This window comes from Doryrhamphus excisus, chromosome 3 (genome assembly GCF_030265055.1).
Source record: "Doryrhamphus excisus isolate RoL2022-K1 chromosome 3, RoL_Dexc_1.0, whole genome shotgun sequence".
NCBI lineage: Eukaryota > Metazoa > Chordata > Actinopteri > Syngnathiformes > Syngnathidae > Doryrhamphus > Doryrhamphus excisus.
Window position 1 is genome coordinate 25,679,387 of NC_080468.1, and position 24,942 is coordinate 25,704,328.

The 24,942-nt window shown below is 41.8% G+C and overlaps 1 protein-coding gene across 2 annotated transcripts; it reads left to right on the forward strand.

Moving 5' to 3' along the window:
* stim2b (stromal interaction molecule 2b) lies at positions 1-24,309 on the forward strand. 2 transcript variants are annotated; one of them, XM_058068252.1, is made up of 12 exons: positions 1-742; positions 13,603-13,733; positions 17,408-17,519; positions 17,582-17,693; positions 18,738-18,853; positions 18,929-19,106; positions 19,180-19,357; positions 19,443-19,604; positions 19,676-19,776; positions 19,843-20,081; positions 21,132-21,354; positions 21,493-24,309. In XM_058068252.1, the coding sequence occupies exons 1-12, from the start codon at positions 634-636 to the stop codon at positions 22,085-22,087; spliced, it is 2,256 nt and encodes a 751-aa protein (XP_057924235.1). In that variant the 5' UTR covers positions 1-633; the 3' UTR covers positions 22,088-24,309. The 2 variants fall into 2 exon arrangements, with proteins under 2 accessions (XP_057924235.1, XP_057924236.1); XM_058068253.1 differs by having other exon boundaries at positions 21,132-21,300.
* Positions 24,310-24,942: the final 633 nt, after the last annotated feature.

Genomic DNA, 24,942 nt, shown 5'->3' on the forward strand with positions numbered 1-24,942 from the left:
GAGACTTCCGTGCCCTCCCCCGAAAGCGCGCGTCCGCCGGCGATGGCACGCGAACCTCAAGCCGGCACGGACCTCTAGAAGCGGACTCGCCGAGCAAGGGGAGTCGTGTGGTCCATATAGAACTGGAGGAGGAACTGTGTGTGTGTATATGTATTGTCTTAACATTGGATGGGATTTGCTGCTGTTTGGCTGAGGAGGCGGACCTATCTCGTTCTGTTTGGACACTGGAAGTACGCGCACGACTTGGCAACAACTCGCGGGGCCTGCGTGGGGATTTGGCACTTTATTGCTCACGGGTACTGCAAATATTGTCATTTTTTTTATTTATTTTGCCATATTTTTACAGGGATTAAGGGTGGGGTTCCTGCACACAAGCCTCTCCTATCATATGGATGATTTAGTTGACAACTGATATGATGGGGGAGCCTGCAGCGCGCAGACCTTCTCAAAGTACCTGTGGAAGATATTAGTTTCACGTGTGAGAGGTTTTATAACAGCAATGTGTGTACCCTATACTACAAGACTGCCTTTTTTCTTTACTTCTTAAAAATACACATTTTGTTTTGCTGCTGCCGCTCCATGATTCAACATCTTTAACGCACGGATCTCGTCCTATACCCACACACGTCCACTATGTGCAACATGCCCACGTTGCTAAATGTGTTGCTACGTGGACTCGTCATCTATGCGGTACTGGGCTCCGTGGGCAGCTCGGCGGATACTGGACATTCAGCCACTGCAGGTAAGTGCAGCTCTTCTCGGATACCCCCCCCTCCCCACTTCCCTCACCTTATCATAATGGAGAAAGCCTGGGAATGCCCTGCTAGCATTCATGGTGCACCTGATGCATTTCTACTTGTGCATGTACAGTGCAACTAAATCTTTTTTAAGTGATGTACTCTTCATTTTGCAGGGCCTAACATACATTTAGACATACATGCACCTGGAAAAAAAACACTGCAAGGGATGTATCCATCTGCACAAATAGACTATGTACTGTTCCCCTATGCAAAAGTACCCCATGTGTTGTCATGCAGGTGTTACACTGATGAAGCAGGTATCAAAACATTGATCCACGTTTCTATTTTGTCCCCGGAAAATCACTGCAAAGGGTACCGTTCATCTACACAAATGGACTCTGCACTATAGCACACTATGGCAAACATGTAGTACACATGTAGTCATGCATTTGTTACAGTGATGCACAAATGAATGAGCTGTGACTTTTGTATTCCCAAAGCTACACATACTGTACCACATGAGGACATAATAGATGTACTTCCTGTCCCTGGAAATGACTCTGGAGAGGGTGCATTCACCTACACATATGGGTCCTGCCGCCGATGTAAATATGTAGTATAATATAATCATGCAGGTGTGACACTGATGGAGAAGGTGCCCAAAGTCAACCTCATGACATAACAAGATTTACATGTCTTTTTAACCTGGACACCTCCTGGCTGTCGGCCTACACACAATATAAAAATAGACAGTGGAACCTTGAGTAGCACTATTAATTTGTTCCAGAAGGTCTGACTCTAAATTAGGGGTAGGGAATCTATGGCTCTAGAGCCAGATGTGCCTCTTTTGATGACTGTATCTGGGTCTTGGACATTTCTTAACAAAATCACATTGATTGATTGATTTTTTTTGCAGACCTTTAAAGCAAAATATTACAGAAATCACAGTGTTATTGTGTGTTAATCACAGTGTCATTAATTTTTTCTGGGTCAGACACAGATTATTACTGAATAAAGGAATCTGTTATTGCAGACTTTTAAATTCTTGCATTGTTTGTAGTGCAGTATACGCTCTAGTATCTCATTCATCTTCTTCTAAAATCTGGGCTATTGAGAATATCTTGGAATTTTGAAACTGCTCATCCTCATCCAGCAGCGCAACTGACCATATTTCTGATTTTCAATCCGTAGTTCCAGGGCCAGTATCATTTTGCTTTGTTTGGCAGTGTTGCTAGGCAACCGCTAGCAGCGATCAGCACTTGTAACTAGCTTCTGTCAAGGAATATTTATCTGTCACATATCTGAGTTAAAGTTGAGAGAGTGTCACCATGTAGTGGCACCAGACATTTTATTTATTATTGGTTAGCTTCAGTGCAACGTAATGTTATTAAAAATAATACATTCAGACACGTATTCCAAAACTGTTGGTCTTGCTTAAAAATGCACACATTTAGTTGTATTTAATGCTAAATATTGTTGCCATATTGTTTGGCTTTTACAGAATACATTTAAAAATCTATGGCTTCCATAGCTTTGTCTTAGCCAAAAAGGTTCCCTGCCTCTGCTCTAACCCAGAAGGATGCTAACCCAATCAGTTTTTCCCATGAGAAATTATGTAAATCCAACAAATCTTTTCCAAAATGTGAAAACTTATTTTTTAGCATTACAATTATAGTTTCACATACAGAAAACAATTAAAAATATATATAAACATACATGAACATGTAAGGTTACTTTTACCATCATTGAACACAATGTTACAGCCAGACACCACACAGACACCACCTTCCTGTTTTGACATGGGTTGTTTCTTGAATTCAATTGTGTTTCTCACCTCATGTTGCACGTGCCAGCATTTTGATAAAGACTGTGAGAAACATTGCTGAATTCAAAAAATAACTCATAACAAGACAGGAAGCAGTAGTCTTCAATGACGGTAAAAGCCACCGTAAATATTAATTTATCTCTTCCATTCGTAATTTATATGCATTAAGAATTGTTTTATACATGTCTCCAAGATTATAAAACTAAGTGCTGACAACGTCATAGATGAGTGAGGTAACTTCCTACAATTTGTGTGCAAACTAATAGGATGATAAAAAGGAAGGATGCTTTCTGATTAAAAAAAAAATAACACAACAAAATTTGTGTCATATTGTACATTAACTGGAGCATGCACACAAACTGATGTAAAATTGTGGTGTAAACTTTAAATGGTAACCAAAAACATAACATAACATTTACCTGGTGCTGTCTTATGGCACTAGTTATACAATAATGCATGCGACAGATGCACCTTTCCAATGCACATTCTATTCTAGGGCTGCAATGAGCGATTATTTTAAAAACTGATTAATCGGGTGATTATTTTTCCATTGATTAATCGATGGATCCAATTCTTTTTAAAATTACATTTTTAATTTCCACCTCTTTATTCAGAAAAAGAAGATTTGAACAGACAGAAAATAGGTGTCAGGTTGCTGCTTGAATATTCTGTAAAAATGTTAAACAATAAAAAAATATATAAATGTCAAATAGCTTCAGTAAAACAATAAATGTACACAAAACTGCCATTCTGATCATTTTCTTAGTCAATTTATCTGGAGCTTGTTGTTTCAATGAATGGAGTAATTTGTTAGGCCATAGATATGAAACAAACACCTACAGGTAGTAGTTGGATACACAACATATCCACAATGAGTCAAAAAAGCCAATCACTGCTTTCCAAAGCTAAAGCACAAAGATAATAGATCTGCTTTCATGGATAGCAAAGGAAATTAAGAAATACTAACATCAGAGAGGCTAAAGTCAGTGGATGGTTACATATTTAAATAAAAAAAAAGAATAATCAATTACTAAAATAGCTGTTGATTATTTGGGTAGTCGATTAATCATCAAATAATCAATTAATTGTTGCAGCTTATTCCATTCTATCCCATCCCATTCCATTGCATTCCATTCCATTCCATCATTCTAGTCTTCTCCTGTTTTTGAAGGTTTTTACGGCAGTGCGCAAATACGTCTTTTCCTTTACATTTTTTACACATTTTCACTAAACCGTCTTCGAGTCAATATTGAAAACCTCCAAACCATAGCCGGGATGCTCGGGAACGCTTCTGACAAGAACTAATAAGCCTGGAGCCAGCTGCAATGTGACTCAAACAAGAAGTGTCTCAAACCGGGGTGTGACTCAAATATTGATCATAGAGTTCTAGCTTTTGAGTACATTAAATGATGAAAAAATGCTAAAGCTCTCGCTGCAGGCTGTGATTGCAAATAAGCTCTGTTGTACACCTAACATTGACAGAGGGAGACACCTGAATGAGAAACCCGAGGCCAGAACCAGCCAGGCTACCACTTCCTGTGCTTTGAAGAAAGTCTCTTGATTATTCATCACTGTTTGCATTTTTGGTTGTCTGGAATGGATGAATTGGATTTACAGTATTTTATATGGGTAAGTTTGCTTTGGTTAGAGTCCGTTTTGGTTTGAGTCTGACCTTGATGAACAGATGAATGATGCTGACTAAAGCACCACTGTAGTGCCCTTTTGCCAGTGTCAGACCGGCATAGTGCTCATCTCTGCCCAGTAGACCGGCAAACAATGACAAGTCAGTATACATTACCATCCTCTGGTTGCCCCTCTTGTTGCATCATCTCCCCATGTGCAACCTGCAGAGGATAACAAGTCTTTGTGTGCCCTCTCGGATTCAATTTCTGAGCCGTTTTCTGAAGGAACACCGGGTGTCACTTGGGAATTACCTTGCCTGTAGGGCTTTTTGTTCAATTTCTTGCTACGTCTTCAAACCATGGAATGCCCATGGTGATCCTGAGACAAGCACTTCAATGTGAACGTGGGCTTCTCCCTTTTTAATAGTTTGAACAAAACAAACAAATCACTTGCCTCTGGCTGGGAGGAACATCCGCTTCTGGTATAATGACCCTGCAGGATGATGATGGTCTCTGATAGGATCCTTTATTTAGGAAACTGCCCGCTTTAGCAAGAATTAAGTTACATTTTGTTTAAAGGTTACAGTAAAAGTACAGTAAATTGATACACCCCTTAAATTTTAGCAAGCATTTTATTATTAGTACTATTTTTTCAAGGGACAACCCAATAGAAATTAATCAATGTAGCTTTATTATACCCTGAAAATGACAGACAGCCATTAATGTCAAATAGCTGGCAACACAAGGGAGTACCGAGATAGTTGTGTCTTTCCTACAGTCACACATGGGGGTGCATGAGTGCTGCTGACACTGGGGCGTGGTTCATGGAGGGAAACCTAAATACCAACACGTGCTGTGACATTGTGAAGCAGGAACTCAATCACATGGCAGTTTCCCCAAGCCACTTGCAAGATGCCAAGTGATATCATGGATTCCTCTCAGTATGTCGCCTTCAGACCTGAACCCAAATGAGCACCTGTGGAGTATCCTCAAGCAGAATGAAGGAAGGTAGAAGAGTGATCCACCAGTGACTTCATCATGGAGGAGTGGAAGAGGATTCCACAATACTTTAGACACAGTTTGAGGTGTAATGACTTGTTTTGGCAGCTATTTAGACAAACTCAAAGCGTGACCATTTTGAGTGGCCCCCAGTTGACATTAAAGTTTAGTGTAAATGCAGGCAATGCACCATGGGGAGACAAGCAGTGCCACTTCAGCTTACATAAAAGAAGGTCTTTACTTGGGCAAGAACTGGGCAGCACGGAATCTACAGTGAGTTAGTCACACATGAACAGAACTCTAGACTGAATTCTAACTACAATCACAGTGCCAACACAAAAACAACCTTAGGAACTTTATTTATTTACTTACAAAACAAGTGCCTCACATCATCCTGGGAAGCAAGAATTACTTTCAGCGACGGAAGTCATGCCAGCGCCCAGCATGTCTTGTGGCACCTTTTTGTTAATAGCTCTTCAAAGTACATGTTTATAGTTAACAGTTGTTGTTATCCTCCACTAGTTGTTATTCTCTACTTTAACGTAGTTGTTGTTATCCTCCACTAGTTGTTATCCTCTACTTTAACATAGTTGTTGTTATCCTCCACTAGATGTTATTCTCTACTTCAACATAGTTGTTGTTATCCTCCACTAGTTGTTATGCTCTACTTTAACATAATTGTTGTTATCCTCCACTAGTTGTTATCCTCTACTTTAACATAGTTGTTGTTATCCTCCACTAGTTGTTATGCTCTACTTTAACATAATTGTTGTTATCCTCCACTAGATGTTATTCTCTACTTTAACATAGTTGTTGTTATCCTCCACTAGATGTTATTCTCTACTTTAACATAGTTGTTGTTGTCCTCCACTAGTTGTTATTCTCCACTTGCCGTCTGTATGTGCTGTCTACCTGTGTTAAGTTGCTGTGTAATGGTTATAGTGTTATTTCTTTTATGACACAGTGAGTCAGACTATTATGTTAAGTAATGACTCCTTGACGCCTCCAATGTGTAGAGACGCCCATTGCAAGTTCCACTCCAGCGACTGTGTGCACAAATGTAGAGCAACTTCCTTTTAATCAAGCTGAAATTCATATGACCAATGTTTGTGAGACTGAAGAAAACCTTTATATATGTTTTATATTTATATATGTTTACATACGTTTTACTTTATCACTTATGGCCTGCCATAGCTCAGGCTCATGACTGAATCCGGTGGTATTTTAAGTTGATTTTGAGACTCCTGGTTTATAGTATTGTCCCTTGAGGAGTTATAATAAAAAGCTTGATGAAATGTGAGAGGTGTACTCACTTTTGTCAGCATAACGGCTTTTTGGGAATTTTTCTACTCCAGTAGGACCCTTTTTGTGGGAGGAAAGCCAGACTTAGACCAGGCTCACACTAAATCCATTGTGGCTCCATTGCGGCCGCCGGAAGCATTATGCAAGATTGAAATCCCTGTTGTAGGCTCACACATGCTCTGTGTGATGCACCTCTGGCTCCGTCTGCCATGCGGCACAATGGAAAGAATCTGTTTGGGGTCTAACTTTTTTTTTCCAGATGCTGTAAATGCCAGAGCATTCTCATATCATATCATCATTCTATCAATACAAGAAATTGGTAATAGTTACATTGACCATTTGAACGATATCTATCAACATTGTACACTCAAAGAACAAACAACAATATATATATATATATATATATATATATATATATATATATATATATATATATATATATATATATATATATATATATATATATATATATATATATAAGTAATTAAAGGCTATTTAAGAATAACAAACATCAAAAGATGTAGTTCAAAGTCAAAAGGCACCTAAAATCTACGACACCTCGGCGAGTGGCAAATACGGCTATTGTTTACAACAATCTTCTGTATACAAAGGTAATTGCAAGCGCAGTTTCCGTGGCCAGAGCGTGCGCTCGCACCCAGTACATATTGGAGTCAGTGCGAGTGGCACTTGGTGGCAAGCCAGACCGGATCAGGACTGGAGCTGCAATGGATTCATTTTAATGGTACTGATGGCTGAGCCTGGAGAGAAACAGACAGTACAGGTGGTTTTTGTTTTGTTTAGCGTAATTATTGTACAAAAAGAAAAATAATTTACGTGCGAACAGTGGAAAAATACGTAGCCGTAGTAATATGTAGTAATAACTTTAACCACTGTGTCTCCCTAGCTGGAGGCAGACTCTTCCTGTGGCAACGTAAAGGTAAAGAACAGTGAGACGTGACTTCAAATTAGACATTGGAAAACGCTCAGTGGAGAAATCAACATTGGCTGCATGCCTGGTTCAAGCCGCTCAAATGCCACCATCATCATCAAAGGATAACGATGGTATCCTTGAACATGTGAAAGGATTCATGAACGGTGATAACTTCCTCCTCCGAATAAGCATGTTGTTCCCTCCTTGCAAGGTCCCCTCCAGTGTGCAGGACAAGCACAAGGACTTAGAGGTTAATTTACATATAATTTAGCTATAAGTTGTGATCTTAAACTAAAACCTTACCAACTGTACATCACAGTTGCAGGAACGGAACTCGTTTGTAACCAGAGGACACCTGTATGCCAAGGGTTGACTATTCACCTTGCTGCCACAAAGTGCTCCAAAATATGCCCTCAAAACGTTTGTTGCCGTACAGACATATTAATATCCGGAAAGGTCAGCGCTGTGTCGTCGCTCTGACGCCGCCAAAAGGTGGACAGCTGCCGCCCTTCTCAGTTGAGGGGCTTTAGGGTTGTTATTCAACCTAATGAGGCCCGAGAGCAGATCCCTCAGAGAGTATTTATAAAGTTACTGGTGAAGTTTTCCATGATTATTTTCCACCTGCCAACTGACTAATGCTGACATCGCTGTTACTATGCATTCTTGAGGTTTCTAAGCACATAGTCGCTCGTACTGTAAGTGGACAACAGCGGCAGTGTAGAGCAGTATGCAGTAGCGTGTAACCTCTCTTGGCGGGTGATTGTTGTTGGCTGCACATAAAAGGTGTCGATCCCCTAGTTGTGACTTTGGTCTGCTTGAAGACTGTGGCGGAAGTACTACATGCCGCCGTACCTTCAGAATGTGTGTCGCAACTTATAACGTACCGTTTTCACTTGACTATTCTTCTTTGGCTGCATACAGGTTCATGAGTTTTAGGACAAGACCGCTACATTGTAATATCCCTGTGGACCACTAAGCAGATGAGGACAGCATGGTGCCAGGGCTCTCAGAGCCGGATCCTGCATTGCAAAGACTTGTCACCCTAACACAATAAGAGTCCAAAGCTTTGCCCTTCACAGAAACCTAACACTGTCTCTGTTTAGCGTGTAACTTCCGGCAGAGCCACTGTGTGTCATTTGCTAAGTTTCCTTATTTCTACAAGCTTACTGGCTTGTCCTCTTAGGGGTTCAGTCCCCTCGCATGTCAGGGACTTTCCGGTGGTGTCAAGCATGTGACGTTGTAGCCACGGGGGCAAGAGGGGCAATGGGAGGTGTGGATTTCCTCGGCATGCCATTTCACTGCCGTTAACGGTCTGAGCTGCGCTTTAACAAGCTGGTCAACAAGCAGCATGCCAGACAGCATTATTTGATTATGAAGTGATACCTCTTTGCTGTAAGACTAAGGTTGTACTCATGCTAGACCATTCATACTGTCTTCATACTGTGCTGTTCCTGGCTTGTGTGCTGCCGTATACTTCAATTTCCCTGACTTTTGTGGAGTTACGTATTTCCAGTCTAAGTGGTTTTACTTATTTCTATTGTGGAAGGTGGTGGCTGCCATTGATCACTCATGAGAGGAACAATCACATTAAATAAATGACACAAATGTTATCCTAGAGTAAGTGAGTGTTCCGTGGGTTTTGGATTTCGGATTACTTTGAGTTTTCAAGTGAAACGAAATTGAGAGCGAGTCAGAACTAGAATTTGCACTAGCCAAATATGCAGGACATTTGTCGCAAGAACGGCCGAGTGTGCACAAGTCTTACGAAACCTGCCCATGTTTACCGATTCAACCCAAGCCATAACGCACCAACCATGCTTGATGTCAATATTTGTAAAGACAATTATAAGACCTAAATTCACATTAACAAGTCTGAGCCAAAATCTCAAACTTTTTCGTTTTCGCATTTCTGGACAAGCAGGTGGATTATTGGCACTTCTTTGCTTTTGCAGCAACTTTCCTTGTCGCATAAATGAGGTGTTAATATAAAAAGTTAATACCATCCTCGCTTGACTTATCTCAGTTACATAATATTCTCAACATAACATTCTGGAATGCTATCAAAACAAACAGTAGAATCCTGTTGTTCAGGGAGGTTGAAAAAAAAATGGCTAGGTAGCAGCTGTGTGACCTAGAAGCAGTCTGTCACTTCTGGTCTTCACTTGGGGGCCAGATGTTAAAGTATTATAAAGATTTAGAGCCGACTATATTAGACAGATAGATACCTGAATGTGATGGAGTGAATGTATACATTCTAAAGAAGAAAGTAGGCATTCCTTACACCTACAAGGTATGAAGGAATTACAAAGTAAAGTTTGGAGACACATAACTTCAACACAACGTCTTTATATCTGGTTGGGTCCATGAATTAGGCCGTCATTTGGCCATGAGAGACCATGTTGGCCCCTTTTTTGCATGGGTAAATATCATATTTGATGGATTGTTGATGCATGTCGTGAGCTGTTTATTTAGTGGAGTGTGATGTCAAGCAATTCATTTATAACATTTTCTGTACTTTTACTCATCATCTATCATTTGTTGTCTGCAGTTTTGTTAATGGTGTGTGGTGACATTGAGTTAGATGGTTGTTTACACTCTTTAAGATCCAACAGTGTAAAATGTACAGTAAATTCTTGCAATTTTTCCAACTGGTTTTAAATTTACATCAGGAATGTACAACAAAAAGACTATCTGCAATTCTTTGCATCTTCAGGCCTGGATGACTGAGCTCTATGCGGCACTCCAACAATGCTATCCAACTGGAACTGGACATGAACATCACACATGTTGCTCTTGCTTGTTTGAATGCCTCCTATGGTGGATGTCAGATAAAATCAGATGAGACGGTATTTCTAAGTCAAATGTGTGGTTGCGAGTAAACACTCTTGTTTGTGACAACACAGGTACAGCATACCCCTTCAATCATCTAAATACATGTTTCACACAAGTCTCAAGCTGCCTCACATATGGTGTGTTCAAGGGCCATTGCCCGAAGAAGACACATTATTCATGGAAGCATAAATTGACCAACACGTGCGAAATTGGGAGTGCATTCAGTCAACAAACAAATGAGCTCAGAAAATACACTAATTGCTCACTGCGCCACATACACAGACCAGCTTTCATTTAGCACACAATTTAAATACTCTTGGAAATTCTTTTAAGATGAAACATTTCTAATGCACATCATCAGAAAATGCATTTGTTCATTTAACGCACACACAACAACGAACTTCATACTGTCCCATTTCTTCTGCACTGTACTGCTTCTTTGCTGTGGTTGTTCACATGAGGATTACAAGTGTATTACAACAATCTGAGTGTTTTTGTTAATTGTGCATACCCCACTTTGAGAACCTAGGCATGCTCATCAAATGCAGTTCAAAAGTCTTACTTGCTGTTTACAGAGAACCTTAAATGACTTAAGCATGTTTTAATTCTGCATCATTTGCCTGCTGTCTCTCAGTCTGAGTCTTGCCGCCTCCCGTGCCCCTCTTACGGCCAAAAGAACATGTCAGAGACCAAGTATGATAATTAGAAGGGTCTTCAACCTCGTCTTGCATTCTCATTCTTCCCTCCGGCTTTCTCTGGCCGTCCTCGGACGTTGCTGATCTTGTGTTCGAGGACTGTTATTGAAGCATTCCTCAGAAGCCCCGGCCTGCAAAGAGCGTCTCCTTTTCTGGAAGTTTTTAGGATCTGACCGAGTGGGTGTCTGCGGATCATGCCTTTTTATTTGCCCTTCTGAAAGCCTAGGAGAAGATTAGTGATTATTTAACATGGGTTTGAGGCACTCACAGCTCCCTGAAGGAATGATGGCGGTTTTGAATCAGTTACAGGGAAATGGGATGATCCACTACCACCTATAGACGCAATATGTCGTCTCGTCTGTTCAGTATCTGCTGGTGTTCAGACATGTTCCTACTTGAGACAGCACGTAGGCGTGCAGGCCTTTTGTGATTACCGGAAACGCAGCAGTCAGCACAACCTAACAGCCTTCTTCTTCCTGACATCTGTCATAGTCGTTCCCCGCTGCTGGAACGTACTGTGATCCCTGTCTCGAGGAGCTCTATCGCCCCTCCATTGGCAGTACAATTAGATTGGACCTGCAGCTATGTGACTTGAGTGTAAATCCATTGGAACTAAATGATCGGTCACATGACTTCAAAAAGGAATGTGAGAATGAAGGTGCGTTACTGTCACATCTGCGGGAATGAACACTCCCAGAAAGGACTGAATGGATGCCTTAAAATTGTACCATGTCTTACCAATTGTAGAAGTATCAGAGGTCCCACAATAGTGTATTGGAAGTATATTGTTGCATGTTATGTTTAGTCCTCATAACCAGGCTCAAGGGACACAATTTTGCACATGAGGGGCCCTCTAAAGGGGCCATTTTGCTAAAAAATAAAAGGCCATAATGTTTTTCCCTGTGTCTATCTGACCTTGGTATCATGAATGACACAGAGATGTTTATTGTTGGGCTGCATGGTGAGTGAGTGGTTAGCGCGCAGGCCACACAGCTAGGAGACCAGAGTTCGATTCCACAATTGGGTCATCTCTGTGTGGAGTTAGGTTAACTGGCGACTCCAAATTGTCCATAGGTATGAGTGTCTGTGTGACTGGTTGAAGACAGCTGGGATAGGCTCCAGCATGCCCGCGACCCTTGTGAGGATAAGCGGTAGAAAATGAATGAATGTTTACTGTTCATACGATTACGTATGTACATATTATACATACATATATACATACTGTACGTTATGGAGTTCAAGTAAATTGACTTTCTTCTGGTTATGTGGGTTTATAGCATACATTTATTGATACAAGCGTAATTACCCAACCAACACAGATACCTCCCAGGTACCCCCCCCCCCCCGCCCCCCCACACACACACACACTAAACACATCTTACTGACACACACATCAACCCGTTGGTGCTGACATCTTTTGATTGCTCGCTAAGTGAAATACAGTATAACTGTGTTTACTCACCGCATGTGTGTGTGAGGGGGACCTCTGCCATTGTTGAGCTCTTACATCCTGACAAGCGCAAGCCTGCCGGGTTAAAAATAACCTAGTGCTTTCCAATTTTGACGTCTTTTGGGACCGGCTGTTTTGATTTTACACACGTCAAACACCCCTCCTCCCCCCACCCGCCTACTATCCTTCCTCTGCCTGAATGCTCGGGGTCACCGGCAGCGACTTCCTGTCACTTGGTTCCTCATAACTATCCCTAAATACACAAAAGAGAGAGAGGACACCTGGGAAAGGAAGGTTTGTGCTGTCGCTGTAAATGACAGTTTTGTTAAGTATGCCAGAATTGTCTTTATTCCAAAGCTTCAGAAGATATCTGATGAGTTTGGCACACAGGCACAACAGAATTAGGCCATGAAAAAAAAAATCACTTCAACGTAAAAGTTTGAGTCGTAGTAAACCAGATGTGGTCTCCAACTTTAATTTGATGCAGTGGAAACTGCTTATCTTTACGCCCGTTGAACTGTCCATTGCTTGCATGACCACTGCTTGCATATTTTGTTGAACAAGAGACGGTACTGGATGCTTTATGGGGCCTGGTCACAGTTCAAACTGACTTGGAAGGCATTTTGCCCTATGAGACGAGAAACCATATTTGCTGACTTTTTATGTATACCCACAGAGATCAAGTTCATAGGCAAAGACAAAGACAGGGGGTTCAGAATATACCGTACGTATGTATGTATATATGCATAGCATTGTTGGTGATGGGCGTGGCCTTCCCCTGCAGGCAGGAGGAAGTACGCTCATGCAAATTCAAGAGTCCATACATTGAAAAAAAAAAAGATTCCCGTCACAAAATAAAAGTGACTGAATTGCGAGCTGCACTCAGTCGATGAGATCGGCCTATAGCATACGGAGGATGAAACCGGTGCATGCGGATATGCCGTTTTTTGACAAAGCTGTAATTTTTCACCGTGTTTTCCACCCTGCTAAATATGGATTCCCTCAAACGCCCTTGCATGTTACCACAATACAGGTGTTGTGTTTATGCTTGGATCTGTTGCAATTGGACAGATGCCTTCAAGGTACAGTAGGTTTTTTTACTGTATTACAGCACATCAGAAATGAATCTACTGAAATAGAACTTTCACTCAACCGTCATCTCTAACCTATATCTCTACCTACCTGTGTCCCCCCCACTACCCCCAGACCCCTGCCACATTGTCATACCCCCGTGCATCAGCGAGGCAGACCGCTTCAGTCTGGTGGCACTGCGCCACATCCACAAGCAGCTGGACGATGACAACGACGGCGGCATCGAGGTGAATGAAAGCGTGGAGGTGAGTTCTGCAAATATCAGTTTTGTATTTGTCTCCTTACGTCAACTCTTACAGCACAGGTGCCACCTGACGACACATGACTTGTAGTGTTGATTTTAATCTCTCTGCAGGTTCTTCCCATGTTATTTGAACAATTGCGCAACAATACACACATCATAACCAGTGGTTTGGATTTGGCTTAGTTATATATTGTACATCGCTTGTACGATGTGTCCCTTCTTAGCACTGTTCCATTAAGTTAAACGAAAAGAAAGTGTTGACACAAGAACAAACCCTCTGGTATTTAGCTAACAAGTCGCTTAAATCTTGTACATCTCCCCGCCTTTTAGATGCTAACACTTTACACGTTAGGCTTAGCTTATGTCTTTGGGGAGGGCTGCATTTGAGCGGGTTAGCCCACGTGGCTCTGGAGTTTCGAGATAATCAGCCAGCTTTCAGAACCTCGCGCTTGTGTTTGTGTGTTTAATCACTGGCGGACACGGGGGCTGCAGTGAAATTAGGTTACACGGAGGGGGCCTCCTCGCTCATGACTCTATAATGTCTAACTTCTAAAAAAATGTGGCTTGTAAACACAAAGCATGCCAGAGCTCTCCATGCATATCCCAGGCAATATAGATATTATTGCTACATCTTCTATGAAGTTAAAGGACCCCTGCTATGCAAAAGGGATTTTTAATGGCGTTCTAATAGCAATATGTATCCCAAGGGTTGTGTGTGATTATTGTTACCATAGATTATTTTACTTTGATTGATTTTATGTCTTGTCATCGAAATTTTAACAATGTTCCCCTGAAATATGCATCCCAGACAAAATAAGGATAAAGTTGAAAATCGTGACGCGGCGAAAATGAAATCCCAGCGTGAAAGCAACCACTGGTTGCTGCTGTGGCTGATGGCTGACAGATAGAACATCATAGTATTTTAAGCCGCAATGTTGTGTGGAAAAGTTTGTGCCAGTCGTGCCATGAATTTCTAATTAATTATTACGTGATTACATTTATTAATGGTTCATAGTATTAAAAACCAGCGGTTGCAGTGGCACTTCTCATGCGAGCTCACCGATCCATGACAGAGCAGTCCGGGCACAGTGAGGGGGACTACCGTTGTAGCTACGGGGCCTAATATTCAATGTCCAAAGTGAAACTTCACCACGATACACTGCGGACATGTCTGCTTGGTAATTTTGTGTTTTCTTCTTTGTGTGGGTAGCGGGAGTCATGTGGAAAATAGCTTTGAGGCCCTTTGTTATGAATGTGATATGACAACCTGATCAGCCCAATCTAATGGCCGAAGCTGATATTATCTGATCAGCAGCTGATCCTGAGGATTTGATCCCTAAAACAAACAATACACTATTGTGGGACCTTTGAGATTTAGCTATCCATACATCCATTTTCTATGTGGCTTATGCTCATAAGGGTTGCGGGGGTATGATGGAGCCTATCCCAGCTGACTTCGGGCGAGACCCTGGACTTGTTGCCAGCCAATCGTAGGAGATTTCGCTAAAATTAGTTTATAAGTTGATTATTTTTTTACCTAGGGAAACTGCAACACTGTTTTATGGACATGTTATATGCTACATAGTATTTTTATCTTATCTGGTTTTGTTGTATGTATTTTTAGTCATTTTAGTTCCGTGAATATCGTTTGATTGTGTGAGCTATGAGAGATACCTGAATTTCCCCAAGGGGATTATGAAAGTACCTATCTATCTAAAAATTAAAAACATGGGACCTTTAATGATTTTCAGTCTTTAAGGAACATCCATTCAGTCCTTTTTATGGGAGTTTTCAGTCTTGCAGATGCTACATAAATCTTGAGGGGATGCTCCAATCAATTGGCCGGCGATCAATATTGGACGGTTTTCGTGGAAAAAGCATGTGATCGGCATATACCGACAAATGCCTATCAACGGCAATCACCTCGGCCTCGCAATATTTCAGCATGCAGCCTGGAACAAGTGTTCACCGTCCACTTTTCTTCACATTGTGCAGGCATCTATCCATCCTTTTTCTATACCGCTTAACCTCATCATGCTAGAACATTGCGCAACCTTGCCAAACTCAAAACAAACATGTGAGACTTACCTACCGTTTGCGTGATATACGTTTCGCACCCTGTGTAGCATGTTAAAAAGCTTTACTTTAATACAACACATGAAGAACAATAGATGGAGTATGGTGAGTTTTCAAGGCTCACAATGTGATCATCATCTCATGTAGCCAAAAGGACGGCCGGCCTTGCAAAATCAGTCCAAATCATCCAAAATGGCCGGTACCAAGAGGGACCGCTTTTGAAACATGTCTGGGATTGAAAGAGTTAATCTACAGTATGTGATCAGCATCAGACGATTTCACTTATGGATAATCGGTATCTGATTCTGCAACATTGTGGGAGCTCAAAGTTTTTATTCATTTAATGTTTTAAAATGAGATAAAATTGTACTTTTAAAATGCTTTCACTCTATGTACAAAAAAGCTTATTGGTTGGGAACACAGATGACTCACTGGTTAAGCACACACCCTCAGGTGCCAGCCCCCTTTGGGATGGGAATGCAAATTCTCACTGAGCTGGAATGACTCATGTCATCCAACCTGGACCAGACAAGAAGCAACTTCTGAATGTCCCAACTCCAGTATGACCGTGCTTCCAGGCAGAGATCATTTCATAGACGGGAAGAGCACAAACTGTCTGGGGGTGGTGGTAATGGGGTTTAAGATTAGAGCTCCTCCTCTATCTGCCTCTGCCACCCCCATATCCCCCAACTGCTGACACCCTACACCCGTCCAGTAAAGATTCCCCTGTCTCTTTTCTCATCCCAAAAACTGCTACCAACCGGACATCACACTTTTCCAAGACCTGCACTTGAGGCATTCTTGGTCACAGACACTTTACTAGATATGAAGCCATGATAAGAGAAATACCCTTGGCAAATTCCGTTAACTTACTAATTCATGACTTTGTACGCAATTTTAGCAGCATTTTGTTTGACTTTATTCTTAAAGATGTCAAGAAAAATCCCCAAAGATGCATTTCACCACACTGAAGCTTTTCAAGTTGTGATCAAACTCTTCCTGCCTGTCCGCCAAACCTCTTGATGCTTATTTATAGTCTGACAACCGAATCCCTTCTTTCCAGACGTCTCCGTGTCATTTGACTATGAGGTGTGTAGTGAAGGTATTGCAGAAGTGCAGTTATTATTATTGTTTTACATGCTTTTCAGAAATGGGACAAATGCTGAAACAGTCAAATATTAATGAAGATTGTACACATTTACATTTGTAAATACGACTACACATTTGGTGTGGATAGTCAAAGAACAGCAGCCATCATTGGAGGAAAAAACATAAAATATGTTACTAATACAGTAAATTAAAAGTGGATACAGCTTCACCCACTTTTGTAGAACAATAAAGGGCATTTCTTTTGCTGTGACTTTGACTTTACAACTCTACAGGGGCATGACTATCCAAGCTGTCAAAAGGAGGACAGCCGGAACGTTAGCACATACACAGGTTGAAGTGATCTTTTTTCCCTAAAAGGAAGAAAGATGAGAGAAATGAACGTGTGTGTGTGTGTGATCAGCCAGACAGAACACACATACATAATAGTGAAGAGAAGGTAAAATACTAAGAGACAAGTGCTATATTTATACTCATGTCTCTTCTTTCCAGTTTATAATAGAAGACATGAAGCAGCATCACACCAACAAGCATAGCAACCTGCACCGTGAGGACCAGCACATTACTGTGGAGGAGCTATGGAAGGCCTGGAAGACCTCTGAAGGTATTCAACCAACATAGATGTATCGGTATACTATATACTGCATATACGTTTGCATCCAACAGTTCACAACTGGACCATAGAGGACACATTGCAGTGGCTGAGGGAGTCGGTGGAACTTCCCCAGTATGAGAAGAACTTCCGGGACTTCCGTGTTACGGGCAACACATTGCCACGGTTGGTAGACTCATGCACACTGCAGTCATGAAAAACAAATGAGGACACCTTAGTGTGGAAATGATATTTGGTTCATTCCCCACATGCTGCGTTCAAAATCATACAAATTATGCAGATATCCTCAAAGTTTTGTCATCATTAGGGGTGGCCATATACAAATTTAAACTAACCCATGTTATAGAAAGAAAACAGCCTGCATCGGTTTTGTATTATCAGTGACAACGAATATCATTAATATGAACTTTTTTCCTTCTAATATGAATTATTATTAATTGACATAACTTCTACTCAACCTAATTTGCCTAAAATTGCCACTTTCTCAATATATTACGGCTTTAATAAAAATTACATATTTTAGACCTTTTTCACCTTTATTTCTTCCCTCTTAACATCATGACTTTATTGTTATTTTTAATAATATAATATATTATAATTAATATTTTGCCTTTATTCTCATGAAATCAGTTTTTTTTTTCAATTTTGCTGTTGTTTTTTCTTTTTGTAGTTTAACTCATTTTCTTAGTTTGTATTATGATATCTTGTCAGGAAAATAATAACGGTTAACACAGTAGGAGTGCATGTTTTGACCCTTTAGTGTGTGTGCAGCGGTTTAGGAGTAGATGGAGCTGATTTAGCTTTACAGTGCAGTAAGAACATTACCAGTCCTCATTATGCTACACAATGCTGCTCTCTGCTGGTCGTAAATGGCAATACCGTGGGATAAAAAAGACATGTCTAAAACTGCTTCCAGATTACTTTGAGGCCACTTGAGTTCATGTTACAGCTTGGACATACCTGTCTGTAAATAGAACACAGTCTTGAGCCAAGAAATTTGAAATATGAGGAGCAAAGGCGTTAGCAAAGAACACGATGGTGAGACTTACGGATGTTACGCCTCTGGACTGACTCATGAGGTGATGTCACAGCTAATGGCCACCATTTGTAATAGTGGTAATTTGCTGACACATCAGAGTTCTATGTGCTTTGTATATGCTATTATCTATTCCCAATACTTACTGGTTATTCTTACAATGCATGTTGCAGAATCGCCGCAAACGAACCATCCTTCATGTCCATGCAGCTAAAAATATTAGACCAGCGACATAAACAAAAACTCAACTTGAAGGCCCTCGATGCCGTTCTATTTGGCCCCCCGCTTCGTAAGTACACACCTGCATTGCAGTGACTGGCCTATAAATCACTTGCTCACACTTTTGTTCCTCGCCGTCCTGCAGGCCCACAACACAACTGGATGAAGGACTTTATCCTCATGGTTTCCATAGTGATCGGGGTGGGGGGTTGCTGGTTTGCCTACGTGCAGAACAAGTATAGCAAGGTGCACATCTCTCAAATGATGAAGGATCTGGACAGCCTGCAACATGCCGAGCAAAGCCTCCTCGACCTACAGAGTCGGTATGGTGAAGAATGGCAAATGAAGTGAAGCATGCTGGATACAAGCTTTTACAACCGCTTTCCCTTCTGTCAGTTTGGAGAAAGCTCAGGAAGAAAACCGCACCGTGATTGTGGAAAAGCAGAATCTGGAACAGAAGATGAGGGATGAGATCACAGGCGCCAAGAAGGAAGCTTACAGACTTCGGGAACTGCGAGAAGGCGCTGAATGTGAGCTCAGCCGACTCAAATATGCTGAGGAGGAACTGGTCCAGGTAGACCTCACGTCTTTATAATTCTATGAGAACAGTCCAAACGTGAACCTTTTTGATGCAAAACTAGAACACCCCCCTTTTGTAGGTACGGAAAGCCCTGAAGCGAGCCGAGAAGGAGATGCACTCGGAGCGCTCGCTGCCTGAAGCACTGCAGAAGTGGCTCCAGCTCACGCACGAGGTGGAGGTTCAGTACTACAACATCAAAAAGCAGAGTGCGGAGTTTCAGCTTTGCGTCGCCAAGGATGAGGTGCCACCATTCAGGGCTCACTGGATATGCTTCTCTCGCTTCTCCCTAATCTTCCCCTTTTGTATTTCCAGGCGGAGAAAATCAAGAAGAAGAGAAGTTCCGTCTTTGGGACTCTTCATGTAGCACATAGCTCTTCACTGGACGAGGTGGACCACAAGATACTTGAGGCCAAGTACGCAAGAGTTTAAACACAAGTAGCTTAAACACGCTGTTGTCAACTGGGTCGTTTTCTATATAGGAAGTCCTTGTCCGAGGTGACGGCGTGCCTGAGGGAGCGTCTGCACCGCTGGCAGCAGATCGAGAGGCTCTGCGGATTCCCCGTTGTCAACAACTCAGGGCTGCCGAGTCTGACAGCCAGTCTCTACTCCGACCACAGCTGGGTAGTGATGCCGTGCGTCTCTGCCCCACCGTACCCCATTGCGGGCGGGGTGGATGACCTGGACGAGGACACGCCTCCCATCATTCCACAGTTCACAAGTGAGTTGTAATGTATTCATTCATCTATTCATTCATTTTGTACCGCTTATCCTCACGGGGGTTACGGGGGTGCTGCAGCCTATCCCAGCTGTCTTCGGCAAGACTGGTCGCCAGCCAATCACAGGGCACATGAGTTGTAATGTAATGAGATGTTTTTTTACAAATATTATTATTAGGGCATATAAATAATTATTTGCATATATGCGGAAGTGACACACAAAGTGCTCAATGAGTTGGTAGTATTCTTTTAACGATTTAGTAGCCTTTGTGCTTGAACTGCTGTATTTGTCATACTTCTACGCCGCTGAAGTTGCCAGACTAAATGTGTTCTAAATGTGTTTTTTTATTAGAGCCCTACAGACATTAAATAACATCCCTATAGTCACCTTTACAGTATTATTATTCTCTGTTTACACCACATGACAACTGTTATGCTGCAAGGACTCGAGATGGTAACCAGTTAGCCTCAATTTATTTTTTCGAAACTTAAGAAGACAACAAGTTAGGAGGACTTTTTTGCACTCTAACATGTCGGACATGCTATAGCTGACTTAATGCAGTGTTAAGGTAATGTAATGTAATGTAAGGTAATGCCTCATTGTTTGTGTCATTACTGCCACCTGTTGACCAGAATACTACATATGACTTGTATTTCATGTTTGGACTAATACTAGACCATGTGTACTACCAAACAGTGATCCATCGTTTATGAATTGAAAAATCTGAAAAAATTTAGCGAGGGAGCGATAATCGGATCGCAACATTGTGAAGGACTGTATCACATTACAGCATCACAACACAACATTAAGAGGTTGGATGGGATGACACAAATGATAGCAACGCTGGTATTGCTAGGTGAGCTACTCTACTAACATTAATGTTACATTTTAGATAAACCCTGTGCAAGACTATGCTATTCGCTGGAGAAAAACCAAAGGATCACATTTACAGCTCAGTTAGTGTTGGAAATGATAGGATTTTTCGCAGGTTTTGGGGCTCATAAACGTCTAGTCATTTTTTCAAAATTAACCCTGTATTTTGTCTTAACAGCCACTTTGATGCAACCCCCGCTGACGCGTAACAGCAGTCTGTGCCGCTCCCGCCGCAGCCTCCTCAGCTCTTCCTCGCTGATGTCCCCTGATCCCGATCTGCTGTCCATGGCCAGCTCGTCCCTCTCCTATCACCTCGAGGCAGACGTCGAAAATGTCGATAGGAGGGGGTATGTAGCGCGGGCCGGAATGCCGCGGAATGCTTTTAACGTGTGGACTCACAGGTGTTCTATACAGACATTCTCGCTGGTATTTGGGGTTAAGTGGTGACAGCGCCCTCTAGTGGCTGCTGCATAATAGAACACCATACATCTCAGTGAGTATGCCAGTTTGTGACATCTGTGTCCGCCCCTCTCCCTCAGGGACACCGCCCAGGAGGGCAGCTCGGACACAGACTCCTTAAACTCCTTGATGGGCCGCAAGCCGCCGCACAACCCTTGCTTCGTGACCTCGGAGACCCCTTACCGCAAGATCTCCCGTGAGGAGATGCTGCTATTCAACCAGAGCCCGGAGTTTCCCGTGTACACCACCATCACCAGCAACAGCAGGGACTCCACACCCCCTAGTCTCCCCCCAACGCCTGCTGCTACCCCCTCGAGCCCGCCGTCCACTTCTCCTTCACCGGCCTTGGAGCATCACATGTTCGCAAACAGAGGCTCGCCGGACCTCACCCGCGTTTCGCCGGAGAGCCAGGTGGTCCCCCAGGGAGTCTCCACATCAAGGAAGGGCATGTACAACGGCATCCTGGAGAAGTCACACAGCTTCGGCCAGCTACCTGCCAGCATGCTGCCTGTCGTGGGCCGCTACCCGTCCCTCACCTCCCTGGACTCGGAGGGCCGGAGCGTGGGACGGGAACACAAGCTCCTGAGCACCTCCTCGCAGGACTCCAGCGACAATGGAGAAAAAATCAAGCGCTCCTCCTCCAAAATTAAAAGCTTATTTAAGAAGAAGAAATAAGAAGATAGCGTGGTGTGTGAGAGAGAAATAGAATATATTCTAATATAACAAGGACATCATTGTGAGCTAATGCTAAAACAGCTCTCTTTGTCATCAACAACAGAATGTTGCTCAGTCTGGTCGCCTTATTTTTCACTAATGCCTTTTTCTTGTTTAGTCCATTGAGAGGTCAAATTTTTTTTTTTTCATTCTGACCTCACATTATGGAGGCGTTTATTTATTTCGAAGCACATGCATGCAACGCTTGCCGTTGCAGCACACTCCTTGATACATGGATTATATGGGTTCACTTGATTTATTCACCTTGGTGAAGGTTAAAAAATGTTGCACTACTTCCTGATATCTTGGCAAAGAGTTGAAGGTCACATGAGCAGCAGCATGGTGGCTCCGGAGCCAAAAGGATGTGCCGCCACTTTAAGGCTACAGCTCATCTTAATATATATATACAATGTTTTCTTATTATAAGATGTGTTCAAAGGTTTATGGCAATGGTGGGAGGGGCGGGGGTTTACTGAGGATAGTCAAATCTTGTTGGTCATGTTCCCGGTCACCTCGCTATTTACTTGATTCCCTGCATCCTGTAGCCAAGCAAATTTACAGTGCATCACAAAACTGGGTTCACCCATGACATTTCTGCATTATTTTTTGCAATCAATTTCATTGTATTTTGGACATTTCACGGGACAATACTGAAGAAATTACACTTTGATACAATGCAAAGTTGTCAGTGTACAGTTTGGTGTAAATTTAATGTCTGCTCAAAATAACTCCAAGCCATTAAAGTCCAAACCGCTGATAAAAAAAAGTGAGTACACCCCGAATTAAACATGTTCAAATTGGGCCCAATTAGGTAGGTGCACTGACATTTGTCTTCAGTGTGTTGTTGGGTGTTGTCCCATGAAAAGCTATAATATCAGGGCTGTCAAATACATTCATTATTTAAAAATGAATCAGTTTTAAAATTAATCATAATTAATCATCACCCACAACTATGTCTATAATATGTCAATTTTTACTGCACTTAATGAAAAGAATGATAAATGACAGGACAGGATTGTGTATATTTGTATGTATTAACAGCTCCAAATGATCTGATATGCCTTTATTAGTCCCACCAGGGGAAATTTCAGATAACACACAAGTCGAACACTTATCTCTTTAACAGTAGCAGAACATATGCATCACACATTAAACTGTATTATCACGATCAATAGGAGGTTGTGTTCAAAGGCATCGTGTAATTTACGGGAAATTTAAAGTTTCAGTGTCCTAGCATATTTACATGTAGCAAATTTTAATTTTGAATTAAGAGTTACGAAGTGAGAGGTAACAACAGTGAATTTGTGTTCAAATTCGTACAAAATAATGCCGTTTTTGTGATGTTTGGAGTGTCCCTGAATGCATCTCCGGTTCTGTGTTGTTCCCAGGGTGAGGGACGAGAGACGTCTGTGCCTTCCTCTGCCGTCATGTCAGAGGCGTGCTTGGTCTTGTGCACGTGTTCATTACACAAAAAAAATCAAAATGTAATTCATGAAATAAATTAGGTTTTTTTTGACAGCCCTAAATAATTGCAGAAATGTGAGGAGTGTACTCTCCTGCCTCTCGCCCCAAGCTAGCTAGGATAGGCTCTAGCTTACCCGTGACCCTCACGAGGAATAGCGGTATAGAAAATGGATGACGGTGTACTCAGTTTTGTGAGGTACTGTATATTTACCTGTGATGTCTTAACTTGTTCACCCCCTGATGTAGGTCAAATGTTCTGTATGTAAGGACACACACTAGTGTCAGGAAGTGTGTCTGTGCTGCAACGATGGTGTGTCTGTATCAGACATTTTTATTTGCTTCAGAAAAGAAGGATGCAATACGGACCTCCTCTTGATGTGATGATGTCAAAAGAGCTCCTGCCTCACACTGTGACTCCTCTCGTGTAGACCTTCTCACCTTCAGCGGCTGCAACCTAACTTAATGGGTCATGTGACCGGTAGGGGTTGTCGCTGTTTATTAGGTGTGTGTGTGTGTGTGTGTGTGTGTGTGTGTATGCGTGTGTTCGGACAGGATGACAAATCAATGCAAGTTTTCTTAATACAGCACACGATGAAGGAAAATGTAAGAGTTGCAAGGTGGGATGACATGTTTACGACACACAAAGGATTTTTGACATTTTATGTGTGAATATTTGTATACTGTAGAGGAATTAATAAAAAAGACATGGATCGCCAGTGCGCCTGCGTTATACTTGAGAGATTAACAAGTATCTCTGTTCCAATGCTTAGTGGCTACTTCCATCTGATCAAACGTCCTGTGTAAAGGCTCACTGTGGCGACGTGCTGGTGATCAATTGTGAGGTGTGGTCTTGGTCTCATGTTGTTAAAATATGAATATCGATTTTTACTTCTTTTAGCTCCTTGATAGCGGACATGTGCGTTCAAAGGTTTAGGGGTCACCTTTAAAGGTTACAGTGCATTTTAGCTCACCTGAAAGCCATACATTGTATGCCTAACTTTTCGAGTAGTGAACAAACTACTATATGAATTACTATATATGTTACTATATGAACTACAATATGTTATAAAGGTAAAGCAGTTTATAGCCTATATATTTTCTTATACTTCCATTGCAATATACAGTTGTCCCTCGTTTATAGCGGTTAATTGTTTTTACAACTGTATTAGAGCCCTGTAGACATTAAGTAACACCCCTATATCGCTCCAAGGGAGCGCTAATCGGATGGCTATATTGTGAGGGATGACTGTGTGCCATTTTTACAGTACTCTTTCGATCATATTACTGTGAGAAATTGTTTCTCATCTTGCTTACTTATCTTGATGCAGTCGTTAAAATAGAAGGTTTTTTAT